The sequence below is a fragment of the Nelusetta ayraudi genome, unplaced genomic scaffold, assembly GCF_046127955.1.
Source record: "Nelusetta ayraudi isolate G7.1 ecotype Tasmania unplaced genomic scaffold, CSIRO-AGI_Nayr_v1 ptg000031l, whole genome shotgun sequence".
Lineage (NCBI taxonomy): Eukaryota > Metazoa > Chordata > Actinopteri > Tetraodontiformes > Monacanthidae > Nelusetta > Nelusetta ayraudi.
Window position 1 is genome coordinate 5515836 of NW_027466081.1, and position 18503 is coordinate 5534338.

Consider the following 18503-nt stretch of genomic DNA (forward strand, 5'->3'; position numbering starts at 1 on the left):
AATTTGAGAACCGCAATAAAAATGGAGTGATGGCTCCTTCCAGGGTGTTACAGGGTGGAGTAGCGCCATCTGAATGGCAACACCAAGAACAATGGCCAGAAATGAAATCACTGCCATACGGGTCGCATGTTATGTAATACGGAACTGTGGAAACGTGCGGACAGGAAGGAATCGAAATTGTGACGTTGCAACCGGCACGCTGACGAGTCTGCAGCCGATGCGTTCTCACAGCCAATCACCTGCCTCCGTCTCACCAACTCATTTTACGTCCCTTTTTCACTTCACCCATTAACCTCTCCGGTCTTCCTCTAGCTCAGGCATGGGCAAACTACGGTCCAGGGGCCAAATGCGGCCCGCTTAGCTTTTCAATCCGGCCCACCGAAACTTGAAGAAATTATATTAGTAGTAAGTCGGGCATAAAATAGCTGAATTCCATCCAGTGTCTCAGTGTTTTAAGAGACATTTCAAGAGCTAAATACCGTGGGGGCTTCAAAGACACTGATTTTGTCGTAAATTTGCTTTCTTTTTTCAATTGACACTAAAGCACATTTTCTACATATCCCATGATAGATTTTTTCCTCCTATGAGGTGGGTGAGTCAGTCAAAAAGGTTGCCTAGCCCTATTTATCAACTGCTGGAGTCTCAGGATGCACATTTTTATTCCTTACAATGAAATCGCGACCCAAATTTATTCCACAGCTCTCGAATTTTGGGGGGGGAATTGCCCATGAAGCCACGACCCACATTTGTGCCGCGACCCAGCAGTTGAGAAACACTGCTCTAGGTGACCTGCCTGGCAATGCATTGGTGGAAGCATCCTTGCACCACCTCTCCTTCCTCTGCTCACGTCCAAATCACCTCAGTCTTCTAATCCAATGACAGCCAGTCACCTACAATCGGCACCTGAACTCCTCACACAAGGTGGGTCAAAGGTCAGGTCGAGGTGGAAACACTGCCTCAGACAGAGCGCTTTGAAATGCCGGCTTGCAGAGTTCCGCTCTTAACTTTTCAGCGTGGCGCTTCTCCCACTTGGTTTGCCTTCAGAAGCCTAAAGACTTCCAAACGGATCTGGAGGCTTTCTTCGCGTTGCGCATTTGTTTCTTCTGGCGGAAGTCGCGGCGGCTGCCGCCTACTGCTTATTATTCTTCTCAAAACCAAAATGCCGCCGGCTTCCCGCACAAGTGCCTCTGCCCTCAATTCCCAACCCTGACTCGCTCGCTTACGAATGCCGACGCGTCGCAATGTCGCCGGGCGGTGAGGTCGAGCCGTTGGGAGTCAACAGCGGCAAAGTGCTCTTCCCGTCCTTGATTGAAGTGCAAACACTTCCATGCGGCGGTCGCGCTAGCTAGGCCGCGTTATCGCACAGCTTTTATTGAGGCCGCAAGGACATCGCGAATGATGATGATTCACCGTGAGTATCCAGTGCGGCGCCGCGGTCATAGAAGACGCACAACGCGGCAGGGAGAACTGACGTGACCTTCTGGCCTGTCGGAACGCTGTCAAACAGCAACTTGGGACGATTAAAAAAAAAAAAATAATCAATCAATCCAACAGGTTTCACCAGTTGCAGATGATGGTGTGCATTACAACACCACATCACTTACATGGAAACCTGAGAAAACATCACAGCGGCTGTTTGACTTGCACCACTTATCCCCGAAAAATAGACTTGAATTTTCTCGTTGCAAAGCCAGTTTTTGTTCCCGTGCCGTTCTCGCCGCGCGAAAGTGCGTTTGTGTTGCAACCCAGGAGACCAGACAAGTTTCCAAAAGAACGAAAGCATCTGCGCACCATCGACCGACCCTTGATGAGTTTTCCCTCGCTTCCCCACGACGGCCTGGAGCGACAATAAGTGCGACACCCCGGTTCGAAAAGGTGCGTTTGTTTCTGTCGCAGAGGAACCAGCAGGAGGGTTTTCTTGCCTTGTTTTCCACACGGAAGAGCGCCAATATGTAGATATACATTTTTTTCCATTTCTTTTTAAGCTTCAAGACTGAAGTGAGTTTCCCCACGGGTCAAGTTGCACATTAAAGCTGCTTTGGTCGAAAATCAATGTTAAACAATTGGCCTAATAAACAAAATTATGTTGTTTTTTTCATCTTTTGCATTCCATTTATTGGATGCCTTTTTTTTTTCTTTTTTTTTTTTATAAAAAAAAAGGCTACGAAAGAAAAAAAAACACATTTGGACAAACGGCAGACAAAGGGAAAACCTAATTAAAATAAATAAATTAAATAAGTGAAACCTAATAATGGCTTTGATAAAGACCAGTTTCTTTCAAAAATCAATGTGATTAGCACACAGTTACACACTGGTGTTCAAATTAGGAATTAAAGCCGCTTTTAAGCAAGTCCAGATCAGGCTGAATCATCAGCACCCTAATTAACCCATCCAGAATTTGCTCCAATTCTTCAAATGTCTTTTGCAAATTGACATGCAGGGAAATTCTTCCAGCAAAGATGTGGGCACAAGGCAAGAAAATACCCCAGACATTTTTGCATCGAGTACATATTTTTTTTTGCTGAAAAAAAGCCGGCATCAGGAAGAAGAGGGCTCCATCTCAAAAGACCATTTCTCAAGCCGTGAGATCGACTGGCTCCAAACAATGATGCAAATATTTCACATTTTACCCCCATCAGTTACGCGTTTCCCCCGTAACCACTTGCGAAATGTCGCAGACGTTTGTCTGGCGATTCTGAGTCGTACGCCATCTGGACCAGACGGCGTACGAAATAAATTTCACTCAGAAAAAGCAGTATTAAGACGGTGTTGCTCCGCTTTGATGGGCAGTTAGGTGGCTAGTTGGAACTGGGGGAGGTGGGGGGGGGGGGGGGGGGCGGCAGGTCGTTTTGAGATGAAACCCCAAGAAAGATTTTTTTTTTGCTTAAGCAAGTTCATGACGGATACACATTCGATGCAACGCATCGGTAAAAAAAAAAAACAACAAAAAAAAAACATGTCAAGGAGGAGGATAGGCTAGACGTGGCACAGAAACAGGTAGAATCCTGGAATTGGCTCTCGACTTACCTGGCTAAGTTCGTTTGTATGTTAATTGGCATTTTCTTTCTGAAAAAACAACAGGCATGTATTCTACTAATGTACATGTTGGCCAGGAGTAATTCCACTTGATGCAACACTACCAGTCAAAAGTTTGGACACGACTTCTCATTATCTATACAACTTTCTACACTGCAGATGGATAATCAAGACATCAGATATATGAGCAAAATATATGCAATTATGCAGCAAAGAAAAACCACATTAAATAACTCTAAATACGCTTTTTATGAAAAGTGGCTATTGTGAAGAATTTTATTGTTTCCGACAATTCCATGTTCGTTCATACGTAGTTCCGATGCCTTTCGGTGAGAAACTGCAATGTCAACAGTCACGAGAATGGAAGAGAAGACATTCAATTCACAGCGTGTGTCCAAACTTTTGACCGGTAGTGTTTATATTGTTAAAAGTTACATTGATGCGCAAATTTTGGGTAAATTTTCTCTCCAACTCTGGCCTGCTGGCTGCCAATTATGGCAACGAGAGCGCTCGGAGAAGTGAAGACGCATTGTCGTACAGCGGTGGAATAATTCCAGCTGGTCAGGTGGATAAAACTTCAGAGTCTCTTCTACGCGTGATTAGCAGAATTCACTATATGCGCGTTACTAGAGACATTCAGTCGTGCAAAAGGTAGTATTTTTGTCCTTTACCTCAGGTTCTGAGGAGCTTCTCCGAAGAGGCTACAGATTTCTCTGATCTGCTTCAGTGCAGGGATCACCCATTTGTCGTTGGTTCGGAGCTCCTCTATAAAGCGATCTATCCACTGGATCTTCTGGGTGTCTCTGTCCTGTAGCCAGACGACCCAAAAAAAACCAAAAAAAAACATAAAATAAGGCAATGACAAACTTCGCACAAGTCGCTATTTCAACCATCGCCATCGCACCTGGGAGCAGCTGTAATCCAAGATCTTGATGTGAGCGCTGAGCGCCTGATCCATGATGTCCACGGGCACGTCGTCGCTGTGCGCCAGGTTCCACAGCAGGTTGAGGACCTTGTGGGCCATCACGCCGTCCTTGTCGTCCTCGGCCAGCCGCCGGATCAGCTCCAGCAGTTTCTCGCGCTGCTTCTTGCTGGCGTTGGTCCAGCTCGCCTGCGCCATAAGACACAACCGGGCACAAACACCAACGTTTCACAACTGAGGGTGACCGGCTTTGTTTGTGCACAACTCCACGGGTGAGTTAACAACCCGACGTCAAAAATAAAAGGTATCAGAGCCAACACCACTAACCGGTTCCAACAGGAAGAGCCGCGACGAAAGGCAGAGCTTTGGGTGTGCAAACAGGACTCACCTTGAAACAGTCAAAGAGGTGATCGAGCTGCTCGGGGGAGAAGTCCCACGCCAGTTTGGCCAGGAGGTCGTGGACATTCTTGACGATCGCCTCGTGTTTTCCAGCCTGCAGACAGAGAAGGTGAGATAAAAGTCAAACAATCGGCCAGAGGAGTGAAAGAAAATGATTTTCGAAGCCAATTTTCTCATCTTACGCTGAAAAAAAAAAAACAGAAGAGTTGCAGGTATGCTGCTGTTGTGCAATATTAATAAATGAGTTTTACACAAAATCTTTCTTTCTGCCATCACTGGATACCAGAATTCCCAAATTGCCAGTTGAGGACCTCATCACGAATGTGAGTTAGCACTGTGCAATACAGTTGTATTAACTACTTGGTCTGTTTTTTGCATTGTAGTCATAATGAGAGTTGTAATATCTCTTGGTTAATGCTGGTTTTCTGCTTGCACAACAAAAAAAAAAAAAAGTCATATTGTGCAACTCCGCCGTCAACGTGACGCCCGCAGCCCTTCCGTCTGACTTGCTTGGTCGGTTCTGTCTGCGGTGCGGGGCTCACCTGCGCGGCCCAGATGTTGTCCAGATCCTGCATCGTAAGTGCTTTCTCCTTGATGACAAAGCGAAGGATCTTCTCCAGCTTCTCCACGTACTGCGGCTGGTGCAGACTGTCCCGCAGCACGATGGACAGGATGTGGTTCTGCTGGATCCATTCCTGCAGGCGGGACGAACACAAGAGACGGGAGGGAGGTCAGCGCCGGGAGGGCGGACGTTCGTCTGGAGTTGCGTCCGGAGCTTCACTTACGGCCATGCGCTCGGCAGTCAGCCACTCCTCCTCTTCGGGGTTATGCCGGTGGGTGTAGTAGGACACGCTGGAGATCACCTTGTTGACTTCATTAAGTGCATTCATTTTGCCATTAAAAGAGGAAATTTGCAATAACCTGCAGGAAGAAATGAAGAGTCAATGTCGAAAAATTACACATTTTGCGAATACTTTTCTTTTTGATGATAAACACAAACAATTCCACTCACCTAAGAATCATTTTTAACCTAAAAATCTCTAAGTTCTTGACTGTCTCCTCCTGCCCTGGTACACGGGACGCTAGATTCTTCAGAGACTTGATTATCATGGACAGTGCATCGTTTTTGGCTTCGTTCTTGGCCTCTTTTTTCAGCTCCTCATCCGTGAGGTTCTCTAGAAACTGGGGAACCATCTCGATGACGGGAAGGAAGTACTTCTTGACTGTGTGCAACGTCAGGAACTCGTAACACTGTCCGAAAGGCCTGCGACACAGAGGGGTGGGGGAGGAGAGGAAAAAAGACGCAAAGTCAGCTCGGTGAAGGGAAAGTTTGCAGCGGGCGTTAAAAATGCAGACGTTCCGGCGACGGCGGCCTTACTTTATAAGTGCAGCAATGATCTGGACGTTAAGTGCTTGGCCGCTCATGAAGCGATCGTGCAACATTTGAAACCCGTTTAACGTGCCAAATTTGTTTATTAAGTCCACCAGCCAGCCCTGCAAGAGAACAAACGCACAAAGGAGCGGGTTAAGTTGAAGCAGAGGTCGTCGTGTCGGCCCGTCGGTTTCACAGCAAGGGCGCGACGTGAAATCAAAACTGCTGAAGAAATAAGAAGGTAACAATCTGTATTAAGATTAGAAAAACAAAGCGATATCTAGAATTCTGATATTAAAGCAATTCCCACAACACCAGTCTAGTGCCTTTGCAGCAAGTAGGGAATTTCTTTCGCTTTTTTCCTTCAGAAAAGTAAAACGTGAATCTGTAAAACACATTATAGCCAGCAGCCTTTGTTCCACGAAGGAATTCTTATTACAGAAATAATGACTGACGGAAAAAAAGAAAAAAGAAAAAGAAAACACACACACAGGCGACTGACTGTTGAAACTTAAGTAGTCCTGGTCGCGAGCCAGCAGAGGCAGACAGGCGATGAGTGCTGCGGCTCTGTTTACGCTGACCCCTGCCCACACTCTCTGTTCATCACTCTTTTGCTTTAAAAATGATAATTCTCCGGCGAGTCCGCCTCCTTCCTTTTATTACGCCTCGCCTCTGACACGCTCCCGCGTTTTGTTTCAGTGAAGGTTTACATTCGCGAGTCCCCTGAGAGGGTTCGCAAGTGTCTTTATGGGCCTTTGTTAAAGGAGGTATGGATAAACACACTTCGTCAGTGAAATAATTTTTTTTTTTTTTTTTTTTTTTTTTTAAAGCAGCGCCTCTTGTCCACGCCTAAAACATTTATTTTAGAACAAAAAATGTATTAATATCTCGCCTACTCAAGACGGGGAGACTGTCTGCTCGCAGAATGTAGGGCAAATACAAAAAGGCTCCATTCGAGCCTATTTGAAAGGATCACAGTCTATAAATAAAACGCATAAAAAAATTTAAAAAAAACAAGAAACTTTTCCGTCTGCTCGGGTTCGGGAGCGACGCGTTTTACCTTCGGAGAGCGCGGGTCGGGCGGCCGGGCGGAGAGCTCGTCGTCGGTCAGCTGCGCGCCAGCGGGCACCGTCTCCGAGGGCCGCGTCCCGTTGTATATGTGGAACTTGCAGTGGGGGTTGGTGGCCATGGCCAGCAGCTCCAGCAGGGGGAACCAGTCCTGAGAGAGCTTGGCCACGCACAGCTCCACCAGGCGATGTGTGTTGTTGATGATGCATCTCTGCGGGAGAATCGACGCAATTTAGGACCTTCGCCGTCGACGCGGGAAATATTAAGGACTCGTGTTCTGAATCATCGCAGTAAACTTGAGCCAATGCCCAGTAACTGTATGACTGTGCATTTTCACTATGTGTACTGACTCATGGTGCTTACGGGGTGTAAATGACCAGCTTCATCACTATACAATATTACATCGACTTGTTTGGATGACGATACGACGCATGTGGATGGCGATACGATCTTTGCTAATATTGCAAAGTTTATCGCGATACGATATTGATTCGATTCAATCCAGCGCGATCATATACATCTATATTAACTCGGGGAAAAAACTTCTGAAATATGATTTGACGCTGCATTTATCATCTTTTTAACTTAAATGTATATAGCACTGTTCAAATCAAGGTGTTCCAAAAAAAACTGACATCATTTCGCAGGCCGATAACTTTGGCAATTCTTGTATGTATAGAAACAGATCAAGATTTTAAATGTAATGTTTTATTTTTGTTCTGTTTTCAGGTTCAGCCATGCTGTTCACTCCCAAAGAGGAGTCTTGGAATATGCTCGCACACAGTTACCCAGTCGCGACACAGGCAGTGCACATATTGAACACTTATGAAATTGGTCCCATAATAAACGTATGATGTTAAACACCTGAACTGTTCAATTTCACTGAGCAAGACTTAAAATTATGTCAATTTTAAAGTTTTTAAGTCCAGTCATCCTGCATAACTGTATCCAGTATGTGCTACATCTTGGGACCTGCATTTTTCTAAGTGTTTTGGAGGCGCCTTTTGTCCGAAATCATAAATAGTTCCACGCCGCCGACTTTACCGAGAGGATTCCCCTCGTGAATAAATACCGACAGAGGAAGAGGGAGTTTTGTTATTGTCGCTGACTGCTTGCAACACTTCTCAGCATGACATAACAGTGACGCAGGGTTGATAGCATATCTGTCGCACGGATAAAATTAGCTCACGTGTGTGTGTGTGTGAGTGTGTGTGTGTGTGTGTATTACTGGCAAATAGTGAGCGTAAACTTACATGAATCTCAAACTTCCAGCCACTGACCGCCTCGTCTGTCAAGATCTTGGTGAAGGAGATGGTCAGACCATCTCTGAAGAACCTCTGACAAGCCTCGCACTTCACGTCAAGTCCTGCGACGGGGAAGGAGGGATTGAAAAGTTTACTCAAAGCTTTTGGAAAACTGCGGTTGGTACAAGTGCTGACACAATTATTCTGAAAGAAGTCCAAAATTCCAGAAAAATGCTGCCCCGATTTAACAAATGGTTGGACTCACCGAACTTTAACCCCATTCTCAGTTCCTCAATTTAGGCGAAGTACAATGTTTGTTTTGGTGGGTTTTATTTTTTCAAATTAGAGGCTTCAAAACAGAGGGAACTGATAATTGGTCATTAATTTGACAATTATTGTTTTAGTCATGGGTCAGAACAGTTCTTTCAAACTCAAACAGATGCAGCTTCTTTTTTTCTCTCCAATTTCCTTTCATTGTAAACTGAAAATCCTTTAAGATCCTTTAAACTTGCTTTGGGCCTCTTTAAACGCCACAGGGAAGACGTTGAGGTCGTAAACCATCTCAGCGGGCACAAAAAAAAAAAAAAAAGGACAAGAGTCTGCATTCCCCTACCTTTTTTACTCAGGTCTATCGCAGCTTCCAAGAGGACTTCGAGTTCCCCCTTTGGCAGAACTGGAACAACCCAACGAGGCCTGCAGGACAATGAGGAGATAAATTAGCACTGTCGCTCTCGGCGCTGTGACGTCTTTGGCCTGGTGTCCTCGCTGCGGGGGGGGGGACACAGCCAGTCATTAGAGGGAAAAAAACACTTATTTTGGAGGGGATGACTCGGTTTACATTGCAACTGTGCCAGTAACAGCCAATTAGCCAGGTATGCAAGCTGAACATCGGGGCCGGACGGAGGCAACGCTTCTCGAGGACGGGTCTGCGTTTTTCGGCGTACACACCTGTTGATCATGTCATCCAGCTTGGCTAGATCAGTGTGAGGGAAGGCGGGCTCCTCCTCTTCCAGCTGAGGGGGGGCCTCCCCCTGGCTCGGCTCATCTGGTGGGCTCACCGGGGAGTTCTCGTTGGAGGAGTTTGGAGACGATGTCTGGAAAGGGAGAGGAAAGGAAAACACGCGCTTGCCTTTGAATACCCAGCTGACACTTAAAACCCGGAAAAATGAAGCAATGCGGAAGAAACGGGAAGAAAAACGGCGGCAGCGATTTTGGAGATTTGATCGGATTTAGTGTTTGGAATTCTTGCAGTGGCACGTAAGCGATAATAATGAACTGGCATGTTTGCACATTAATGCAGAAACGGAATTAATTTTTGTTTCTCAACCTCTTCACACTAGTTCCATTACAGTTTTCTGCAAAATCAAAGCAATATTTCGAAAATTTCAACAAAGTACAATTGCGATTTGCAGTCGTTTCCATTAAATGGTGTAAAAATCGTAAAATCGTCAATTTTACGAGAATTACTACGCTTTTATTTTCTCTTTGATGACTTCTAAAAAAACATTCCGTCCCCTCCCGGCAAAATCTGTCGACAGTTCAGATCACAATCGGCCTTTAACGCGGCGGCCGTGCTTCCAGCATTGCGTAACAAACTTGTTGGTTGCGCTAGCGCCATTTGTTTACGCTGCAGTGGCGACTTCAAGGCCGGACGAGCAACGCCGCGCGCCCGATTGAAGGGTGCAATTCTCCCGGCTGATATTCGCGTGAACAAGAAAAGCGTTCCCGGTGGGAACGGCAACGTGCGCACGCTGCGAAACGCAAACTGTCAGTTTGAGCGGAATAATCTATTTGTATATTTTCCCGCCCAACATCAGAACAGAATCGACAATATTTTAAATGTTCTATGTGAAGACGCCCCAATCTGCGTATACATTCATTATGCAGTTCATACGCCGAACAAACGGTGCCCAATCATTTTCCCGCTTTTCACTGCACCACCTGAGTAGCTCAGCTTGTTCGTCAGTTTGCGTGTGCAATGGGCCCCCCGCGGACATTTTTGCGAGCGCAAACCCTGTGCAAATTGAGGACGGCGTGCGGTGCGCTCCGATCCGCGCACGAGCGTCACAATCAAAACTGAGAACCCGAGTGGGAAAACGTGACATTTCCATCCATCCCTCCGACCGCTCCGTCACTCACAGCTGCCTTCGCTCCCGCTGTTCAAAGGCCGACGCACCACCGGCCGGCGTGACCTCGGCCACACACACACACACATGCGCGCGCACACGCACGCACGCTCCTTCAGTGACGTAGACGCCGTTCCTGTCATCTCCGGTTTCGCCGGGCGCACGTGCACGTGGGCGGAACGGTGCAGGTGTCTCCCACTCCGCCGCCATGAAAGGCCTTCAGACGGAACCGATTCGAGTTGTTAGGGGCTCGTAGTGGCGCTGCCCGCCGAGAAAACGCTCCTTTCATCCCGGAAACGATAAAAAAAAAAAAAGAGACTGGAAGTGAAAACGCGTGTGGAAGTGAAAGCGCACGTGGGCGTTGGGGGGGATCCGTTACGGCGCCGTCAAAAAAAAAGAAAAAAAGGACACGTCTGGAAAGAGGGGGTGGGGGGGCAAGCGTCCGAGAGACGGAGGCCGGTGAGTCCGAGCGCTAACGTGTCCGTCCGTCCGTCCGGCCCTCCTCCCTCTATTCTCCCTCTCTCTGGTTCCTCACCCAGCGGCGAGGGTGTAGCAGCAGCGGCGCGAGACAGTGAAGGAAGGGGGGATTAAACATAATGGAAAAGAGGAGGCACAACGGAGAAATATGAAATGTGGGGGTGTGTGGCGAAGGCTCCTTCTGCTTGGCTGACCTACATAGGCAGCTTGCCTCTCACGTCTTACCGAGGCTCATCTCTAACCAACAAGGGTCCCGTCTGCACGCACGCACACACACACACTCTCTATCCATCACTCAGGATGCTCTGTTCATTGATGCCTCGCGTTAGCTCTCCTTCTCCCTCTCCCTCTTTTCAGCTCCCCCCACCGCCCGCCCGACACCTCCCCTTTCTGTCCTCCCCGACATCTGTGTGTGTGTGTGTGTGTGTGTGTGTGTGTGTGTGTGTGTGTGTGTGTGTGGCATGAGTGGTGTCTGTTTAACCCTCTGCAGCACTGTTTTGACTAATGAAAAATATTTAAAAAAACAATCCTCCGTCGATGCGCGCAGGTTAATCGCACTTGAGTTGTGTGCATCCATTTTAAACAGCGGTTAGCGCCTCACAGCAAGAAGGCTGAGGGTTCGATTCCCTGGCCTGGGGCCTTTCTGTGTTGGGTTTGCATGTCCTCCCTGTGTCTGCGTGGGTTCTCCGGCTTCCTTCCACAGTCTAGAACAGCGGTGGGCAAACTTTTTGACTGGTGGGGGCCGCGATGGGTTCTAAAATTTGACATAGGGGGCTGGAGCAGCAGCAGATGAATGGAGTGTTTTGGTGACCCACCTCATAGGAGGAAAAAATATATCATGGGCTTTAATGTCAATTGAAAATGAACAAAAGCAGTTACAACAAAATGTGTATTTGAAGCCCCACCATATTTAGCTCTTTATTTAAATGACTCTTAAAACACTGAAAAAAAATGGATGAAATACAGCTATTTTATGACTTACACACTATTGATGTAATTTCTTTAAGTTTTGGCCGACCGGATCAAAAGGCTTAACAGGCCGCATTCGGCCTCCAGGCCGTAGTTTGCCCACACCTGGTCTATAAACATGCATGTGAGTTGAATTGGAAACTCGAACTTGTCCGTGGGTTTGTGTGTGTGTGTGTGTGTGTGAGTGCGAATGCTTGTCTCAATGTGGCCCTGCAGTGAACTGGCGACTTCTCCTGGGTGCCACCCTGCCTTCGCCCTATGACAGCTGGGAGAGGCTCCAGCAGACCCACGCAACTCTATGAGCTCAGGAAGAAAGCAGTACTGAAAGTGGGTGGGTGGACAAAGAAAGAAAACGTCTCTACTGACCTGGTTCTGCGGCAGCGGGGGCTGGCTCTGAGCATCGGGTGCCTGGCCCTGGCCCTGGCCCTGACCCTGGCCCTGGCCCTGGCCTTGGCCCTGACTGTCGTTGCCCCCCACTGGAGAGCCACGCGTGGTGGCCGTCATGCTCGCCACGGGGCAGATCTTGGCAATCTTGGCCTCTTAGGGAGCGCTGGCCAGGAGGGAAATCACAGCCACCTCAGCTGCGGAGCGGAGGGAAGAGAGGCCGGACACGTGCGAGAGGGACACAAGCTGGAGATCTGGGCGTGCCGCTGAGACCATTGCATAACCTGCAGTGAGGAGAGGGAGGGCAAAGGTCAGAAAGATATTCAGGTGCGCATCAGAACGGCGGGTGGGGCGAGTTGTGTAAAACGCAGCGCCGTTAACACACAAAAGTTTCACTTTCGGCGACCGGTGAGTTCAGGGACAAGAGATGCTCCAGAACGTGGATCCCAAACCCCCACCCACCTGTTGCTGCACTCACACACATCACCAGTGCAGAAACGCGTCCGACCTGGGGAAGGTATATTATTTCTAGCAGCAACCCCCGAAGGATCCTCATGAACCAGAGCCAATTCATCTTTTGTCAACATCAAATTCCACTTTGCAGACATTCGATCTACGATTTGCGTTCGGTCCGATTCCAGTTCAATACTCAATCTTGTTGCACAGGTGACATCCCAGCTTACGGTCCGAGCTATGCACAATACGCAACTGAGGCTGAAACGCAACCGTTTGGGTGGAGACAAATCGCCCTCAGAACGCAGATTGAACAAATCGCGTGGCTGCGACTCAAACCTGCAAAAAAGGCAGCGCGGCAGCTCGACGTGCAACAAGTTAGGAGCAAATTAGTTTTAGGAGGCAGCAGAACCTGGAAAATACTGTGTTAGGATGACAACACAGTACAACAGTCATCATGGAAAAATAATATATACATTTGTTTAGATGACGGTACAATATGATCACAATACGATTTTAATTCAATTCAATACCTAGGAGGATTTTTAACTATGAGAACTTCACCTTGGCCACTAATTAACTTCGACTGTGAAAGTGCAAAATAACCAAGACGACCTGCATAACAGCCAGTGCAGCCGGCACATGAGGCAACTTTGACCTGAGAACTCTGTGGTGACGTTTACGTGAATGTTTGAGGTATTTCAAGAATAAAGACAAAAAAAAAACAAAGATGACCATTCTCAGAATGGCAAATGGTTCAGGACAAAGGGACATCTTTGCGATTGAACTCCTGCGGGCGACGCACGGTTTATGTCAAAGGTGCTTTCCACTGCACGGTCCATGTGCAAATGCGGTTTTCGAAATTCCCCTAAATGAACAGCGGACTTAAATGGTAATAAATTAATAGAGTGTGGCAGCTCTCCAGTGGAATATCTCGAAGCGGCCCCCGGTTGTCGTCCCCGGTAACAGGACACTTGCAACTTCCGAGGAACCAAAACAACATCGCACGCACACAAGGTGTTCTGGCGCAACAAATGCCAACCAGAAATTCTGGATGCAGACGTCTGGTGAGAGTCAGAAACAGAAACTAAAACGTATGACGCATTGTTAGAATGGCACTCCGGTGATGGAACGAAGCAGTGTAGTTTCATTTTGAGGTGTTTTTTTTTTTTTTAAAAGACGCCCCACCCATCCACATGACCTCCACCTTTCAGGCTCTTTCCTCCGGCCTGAAGGTTTCCACTTTTTGCACACGGAATGCGTTTCCTTCCTCCCGAGTTTTTGATTTTGGATGGGGGACGTCTGCACAAAAGCCCCTGAGCGCTGCTCAGACTTGTTTAAGATACATGAAGAACAAACCTAGCGCGCAAATCAGACCACTGCGCGGCTGCACGAAATGAAATGTCGAAATGAATACGTGTTTACGCAGAACAAATGCAAATTCAGAGTATAAGTCACCTCATTACATTTGCTGTGTAGATCCGACAAGAAGAAGAAGAATTTCACGAGAGTTAATAAAAACTGGAGCCGCTCATCCACACGGATCCTTTCATCAATTTAAATGACATTCGGGCGGTCATAATGGCTAACATTAATTTCGCAGCGCTCCAACCCGACAGAGAAAGTATCAGGGATCTGAACCTGCGTTGCCCCGACTCGCTGAGAAGCTCGGATCAAGTCGACAACCTTCGCCATCCGCGTGGTCTCTGGAACCATCCGGCTATTTAACAGACACCGCCGGCTCATGAGTCAATATGAGTTCAGTTACTCTTGCTTTCCATACGCCCGCTGGCTGCATCTTGCGCCAGGAAACATTAATAATTTAACCACATCGCAAAATAACTGGAAATAAAAAGTAATAACAATTCTTCTGCGCTCGATCTTTGCGGAGCGTAAAAGAAGGCATTTCCCCCCCCAAACACCACACTGAAATAGAGTACGAGCATCTTTGGAGATCACCTGCAGCCTTTTTTTTTTTTTTTGCCTTTTTGCCTTTTTAACATTGCAGTGGGCCGATTTGATGCAGACCACCATCAATGTGATTTCAGGGTTGCCCCTGAATGTCCGAGAGGACATAAAAACAAACAGCTAGGTGGGCTGTTGGATAGCAGCTTTTCCAGTGCCATGCTAAATGGCCGTGGAACTCGCTTCAATCCCATTTGACAGGTGGCTACTGACATCTGCCTCAGCATCTGCAAATTTAGGATGCAGCTGTTACCGAAGACGTCGAAATGCACGAAAAGTGGAAATGCAAATCCGTGCGCGTCTGCCGCTGCACCGCGAAGGGAACGTCGCGTTATTTATCCGGCGCTGATATTATTAGTGAACTGTAAATGAACGAGCCCAGTGAGCTTTACGCTTTCATGACGCACAAAAAAAAAAAAAAAAAAAAAAAAAAACCCAAAGTGTTGTGCTCCAATAGCGTGTCAATAAAAAAAGGAGTCACACGGTATGTGCAGATAAGCGAGAGGCTCTGTTAAAACGGCAACCTTTGGGACTCGCCGAGCTTCGGAGAGGCTGACGTTTGTGTTATCGAATCAACATCTTGTTGACGGGGACGTGGTGGGGGGGGAGAGGAAGAAAAATCGGTCATGAGTGCTACAATGGAAGCGCCTGGGTTTAAAAGGCAGCCGGTCTGCAGCGGCAATCCCTCCCCCGGTTGACATTTGTCCAAAGTACAATCACAAACGAGCGCCGCAAAAAGCCCTTGTTAACCGCTGGCTAGTTGAGTTGGTTGGTTAGCGCAGCGGTGGCTAGCGGTAGGTTAGCCCTGCAAGGCGATCCGCCCCGACGGCCTTATCGTCCCAAAGCCCCGTTTGACGCTGAGACAAGAAGGCCTCGACTCCTTCGGTCAGGCCGGACACTAGAATTGGGCCAGCAAAACCTTCGCTGTGTGAAGCCTTTGAACTCGGGCGGCACGCCGACCGTATTTAATACACAAACGCTTGTCCGCGTACCGTCATTTTTTTTTTTTTTTTTTTTTTTTTTGACGGAGCGCTCCTGCTGAGCAAGCATGATCTTGCAAACGCCGATTACAATGAGCATCGTCCGTGCTAGAGTGCTAACCGAGACCGCCGCTCCAGATAAACATTTGCGCTAAACGTTAGCTCGCCGTTAGCCTAGCACAGACCCGAAGGAACACACACACACAGCTAGTGCAGTGACAAGCGGCTCGGCTCGGCAACTTACAGGTTTACCCCACCTTTACTTTTACAACACGAACCCTCCGCGTCTCAGCTACACACCAACCCGTAACAGTCCCACTTTGCAATATTAATTCACACAGAAACATTTCGTCATACTGAGATAACAGGCGAAATGTTAGTGACAGGGGAGTCGTCTATTTCCTGAAATGAAGTGAGTGTACTGACCTATATCGTCTGACGCCAAGTTATAACTTATTAGAGAAAGAAAATAAAATCAGGTTAATTAGAGGCCCGCTGACATCAAATGTTCAAAGCGATGTTACTGGATAGCGCATCCTTGATTGGACATAAATGCATTTGGTGGGAGGAATTATGTAATTTCATTATCCCGCAAACATGAGACGTTTAAAGGAAATGTCCCTCCTCGGTTTGTAGACAGGATCGAGGACTGTGGTAACGTTAGCTGGCGCTAGCTTTGGCGTCAGTGAATCGAAGTGGGGGGGCAGGCTAATCAGAGCAGACGATCTCAGAAGTACATGCAATGCAGTTTAATCGCGTTGACATTTACGCGGATCTATGAAGTAGCAGCAAACGCAGAGAACCAGCCACATCATAAACACCAAAGTGGTCCGAATGCAGTCATATTGTCCTGCACCACCACCAGCTGACGCCAGTGCTAGCAGTCGGCTAGCGAACAATTACCAGCCAACATACCGAGCTAGTCGGCTAACAACTCACCAGGAATTTGATATGACTTCCCCCTCTATTCACGGGATAAGGTCCAGCCTGGAACGTCGGTGTCGTCTTATATTACATAAAACGTGGCATATATCGGTGACAGTTTCGCAGGACACAAACCTGTTACTAGAAAGATCTAATTCCTACGTTTTCCCCCTCTGCTTCTGGGTGTTTTTCATGCGTCACCGGCGCGGTAACAGCCCCCTAACTCTATCTCGTCCGATTTCTGGGGCTTGTCACTTCGGTCCCAGGCAGTCACTCACAACTTGAATCGCTTCAACATGGCGGAAGCGCAGTTCGGTGGAAATGTTGCGAAAATTAAAAACGCGCCGGGGGGAGAAAAAACTGCGCGGAACTCCCGACGGTCGGCTACGTGCTAGTTTGCAACCGCGACCGTGAACGGCTCGGCAAACACAACACCTGCTGAATGGAGAGGGCGAAAAGACTCTTCTCGATTCTGGTTAAAAAAAAAAAAAAAACGACTCCGGTCTCCGGTCGGTGAAATCCATACCGCGATTTGTCGAGAGCCGCAATACCCCGAGTCTCCTAAGTGGAAGTGGAGCGCAGAGTCCCCTGTCTGTCTGCACTACAGCGCCTCCTATCGCACTGGCGGTACACCTCCACAAACTAGAGGACTGAAATTATAGAAATAAGATGAATAAATGGCTGATTGCTAATTCATCTGTAGACGTGAACTATACTATACTAGTATAATGGTATATATAATAAAATAGTGACCAAGGAGCCAACTTATACAACTCTCTTTTATCAAGACTTAAACAACGAAACACACGTTATCAAATATAAGTATTAATTAAAAATAAACATCATCTTACTCCCGTGTGGATAGAGGCGTTAAAACTTTCGCTCCAGGATCCTGTCCGGGTTTTCTTTTCGACCGGTAGGTGATCGGACCAGTTCTGCTCGTCTGCCCAGAATCGCACGTCGCGGGAGCGCGCATTTGTCAATTCCAAAGGTCTGAAGGTCTTGAACGTCCCTTCCCCCGCCTAGCGCGCGCGCTCACACACACACGCGCGCGCGCGGTTGTGTATGGAAGCTAATAAACACCCATAATAAATCACAATGAAACACGTTTTAAATCGGGACTGCTATCTGAGCAGAAACAAACAGAAAGTGTCTTATTTATGTTGTCTGATTAATACATCATCTATTATGTTATAACACATTGTAAATAAACCCTTTCACAAAAATCAAAAGCCCCCCCCCCAAAAAAAAAAAAACCAATGCATAGAATAGAAGATGCACTCAGCTACTAAACCAAGGATGTCTTATTGTTTTCCTGAAGTTAATTCACTGCTTTTGTAATTTAGTTAATCTAATTTTGCACATACATTTTTTTTTAATCTAATATGGTCCAATTTCCCACAAGTCTTAGGCATAGGCCATCAAAATACCATAGTTGGACTATCTCACCTTTTATGACAGTCTCTTGGGTGTCATTTCAGTCAAGAGCCCGTCAAACTCAATCCAGTGCCAGCCTGATTGTTTTTGTTATTGTTATTTAATAACAAAAAGCTCGTGTCTCCTGTTGCAGGAGGCTAAGTGAGTCTTGCTAAAGGTAGTTCCTCAAAGGTACCTGCCATTCTAACTCTAATCTTAGATTCCTAAGGATAAGTCAAAATTCTTAATTTTAAGAATGAAAGTATGCACGCTGGCTTCAAACTCAGAATTCTGTGAGAAAAAAGTCAGAACACAGACAGGTGGCGGTAACAGGATATTGAGCTTGTAAAAAACGTGGTGGTGGGAGCCATTTTAACTCTTAAAATATCCACAGCCATAAATCCTCAGAGAAAAGGTGCACACATCTTTATGTCATTTTATGTCATTAAAAAACAAAGCAAACCAAGTAGGACTGTTTGGAGTTAATCAAGTGTTGTTAGCCTGAGTTGTTTTTTGTTTGTTTGTTTTTAACATATTATACATTTGGTTAGTAATTATTTCAGATAATGTTTTTGTTTGTGATTTTCAAACTCACCAACTAATCAACTGTTTAGCAATGTTTTGTTGATCATGCTGTCAAACGGGAGGTACAATGCACAATATGTCTAATATGTTTAAGTTTGGGAATCCTTTGCTTATGTAGTATCTTCTGAAGATAACGTGTGAGGTCATTATAGTATGATGTTTTATGTATATATTATGCCTATT

General features: G+C 46.8%; 1 protein-coding gene across 7 annotated transcripts in view; it reads right to left on the reverse strand.

The window, feature by feature from the left end:
* usp9 (ubiquitin specific peptidase 9) overlaps positions 1–17899 on the reverse strand; it is a 39158-nt gene extending 21259 nt beyond the window's left edge. For 2 of the 7 annotated variants that reach the window (XM_076031061.1, XM_076031057.1), the window contains exons 1-14: positions 16335–16748; positions 11980–12281; positions 8990–9135; positions 8655–8734; positions 8051–8163; positions 6790–7008; positions 5736–5851; positions 5370–5621; positions 5143–5278; positions 4900–5052; positions 4347–4451; positions 3941–4147; positions 3708–3844; positions 3028–3066 (exon numbers count right to left, since the gene is read on the reverse strand). In XM_076031061.1, the coding sequence (XP_075887176.1) occupies positions 3028–3066; positions 3708–3844; positions 3941–4147; positions 4347–4451; positions 4900–5052; positions 5143–5278; positions 5370–5621; positions 5736–5851; positions 6790–7008; positions 8051–8163; positions 8655–8734; positions 8990–9135; positions 11980–12117 (1841 nt within the window). In that variant the 5' untranslated portion in view covers positions 12118–12281; positions 16335–16748. The other 5 variants (XM_076031063.1, XM_076031062.1, XM_076031058.1 and 2 more) reach the window with 4 other exon arrangements.
* Between the last annotated feature and the right edge of the window lie 604 nt (positions 17900–18503).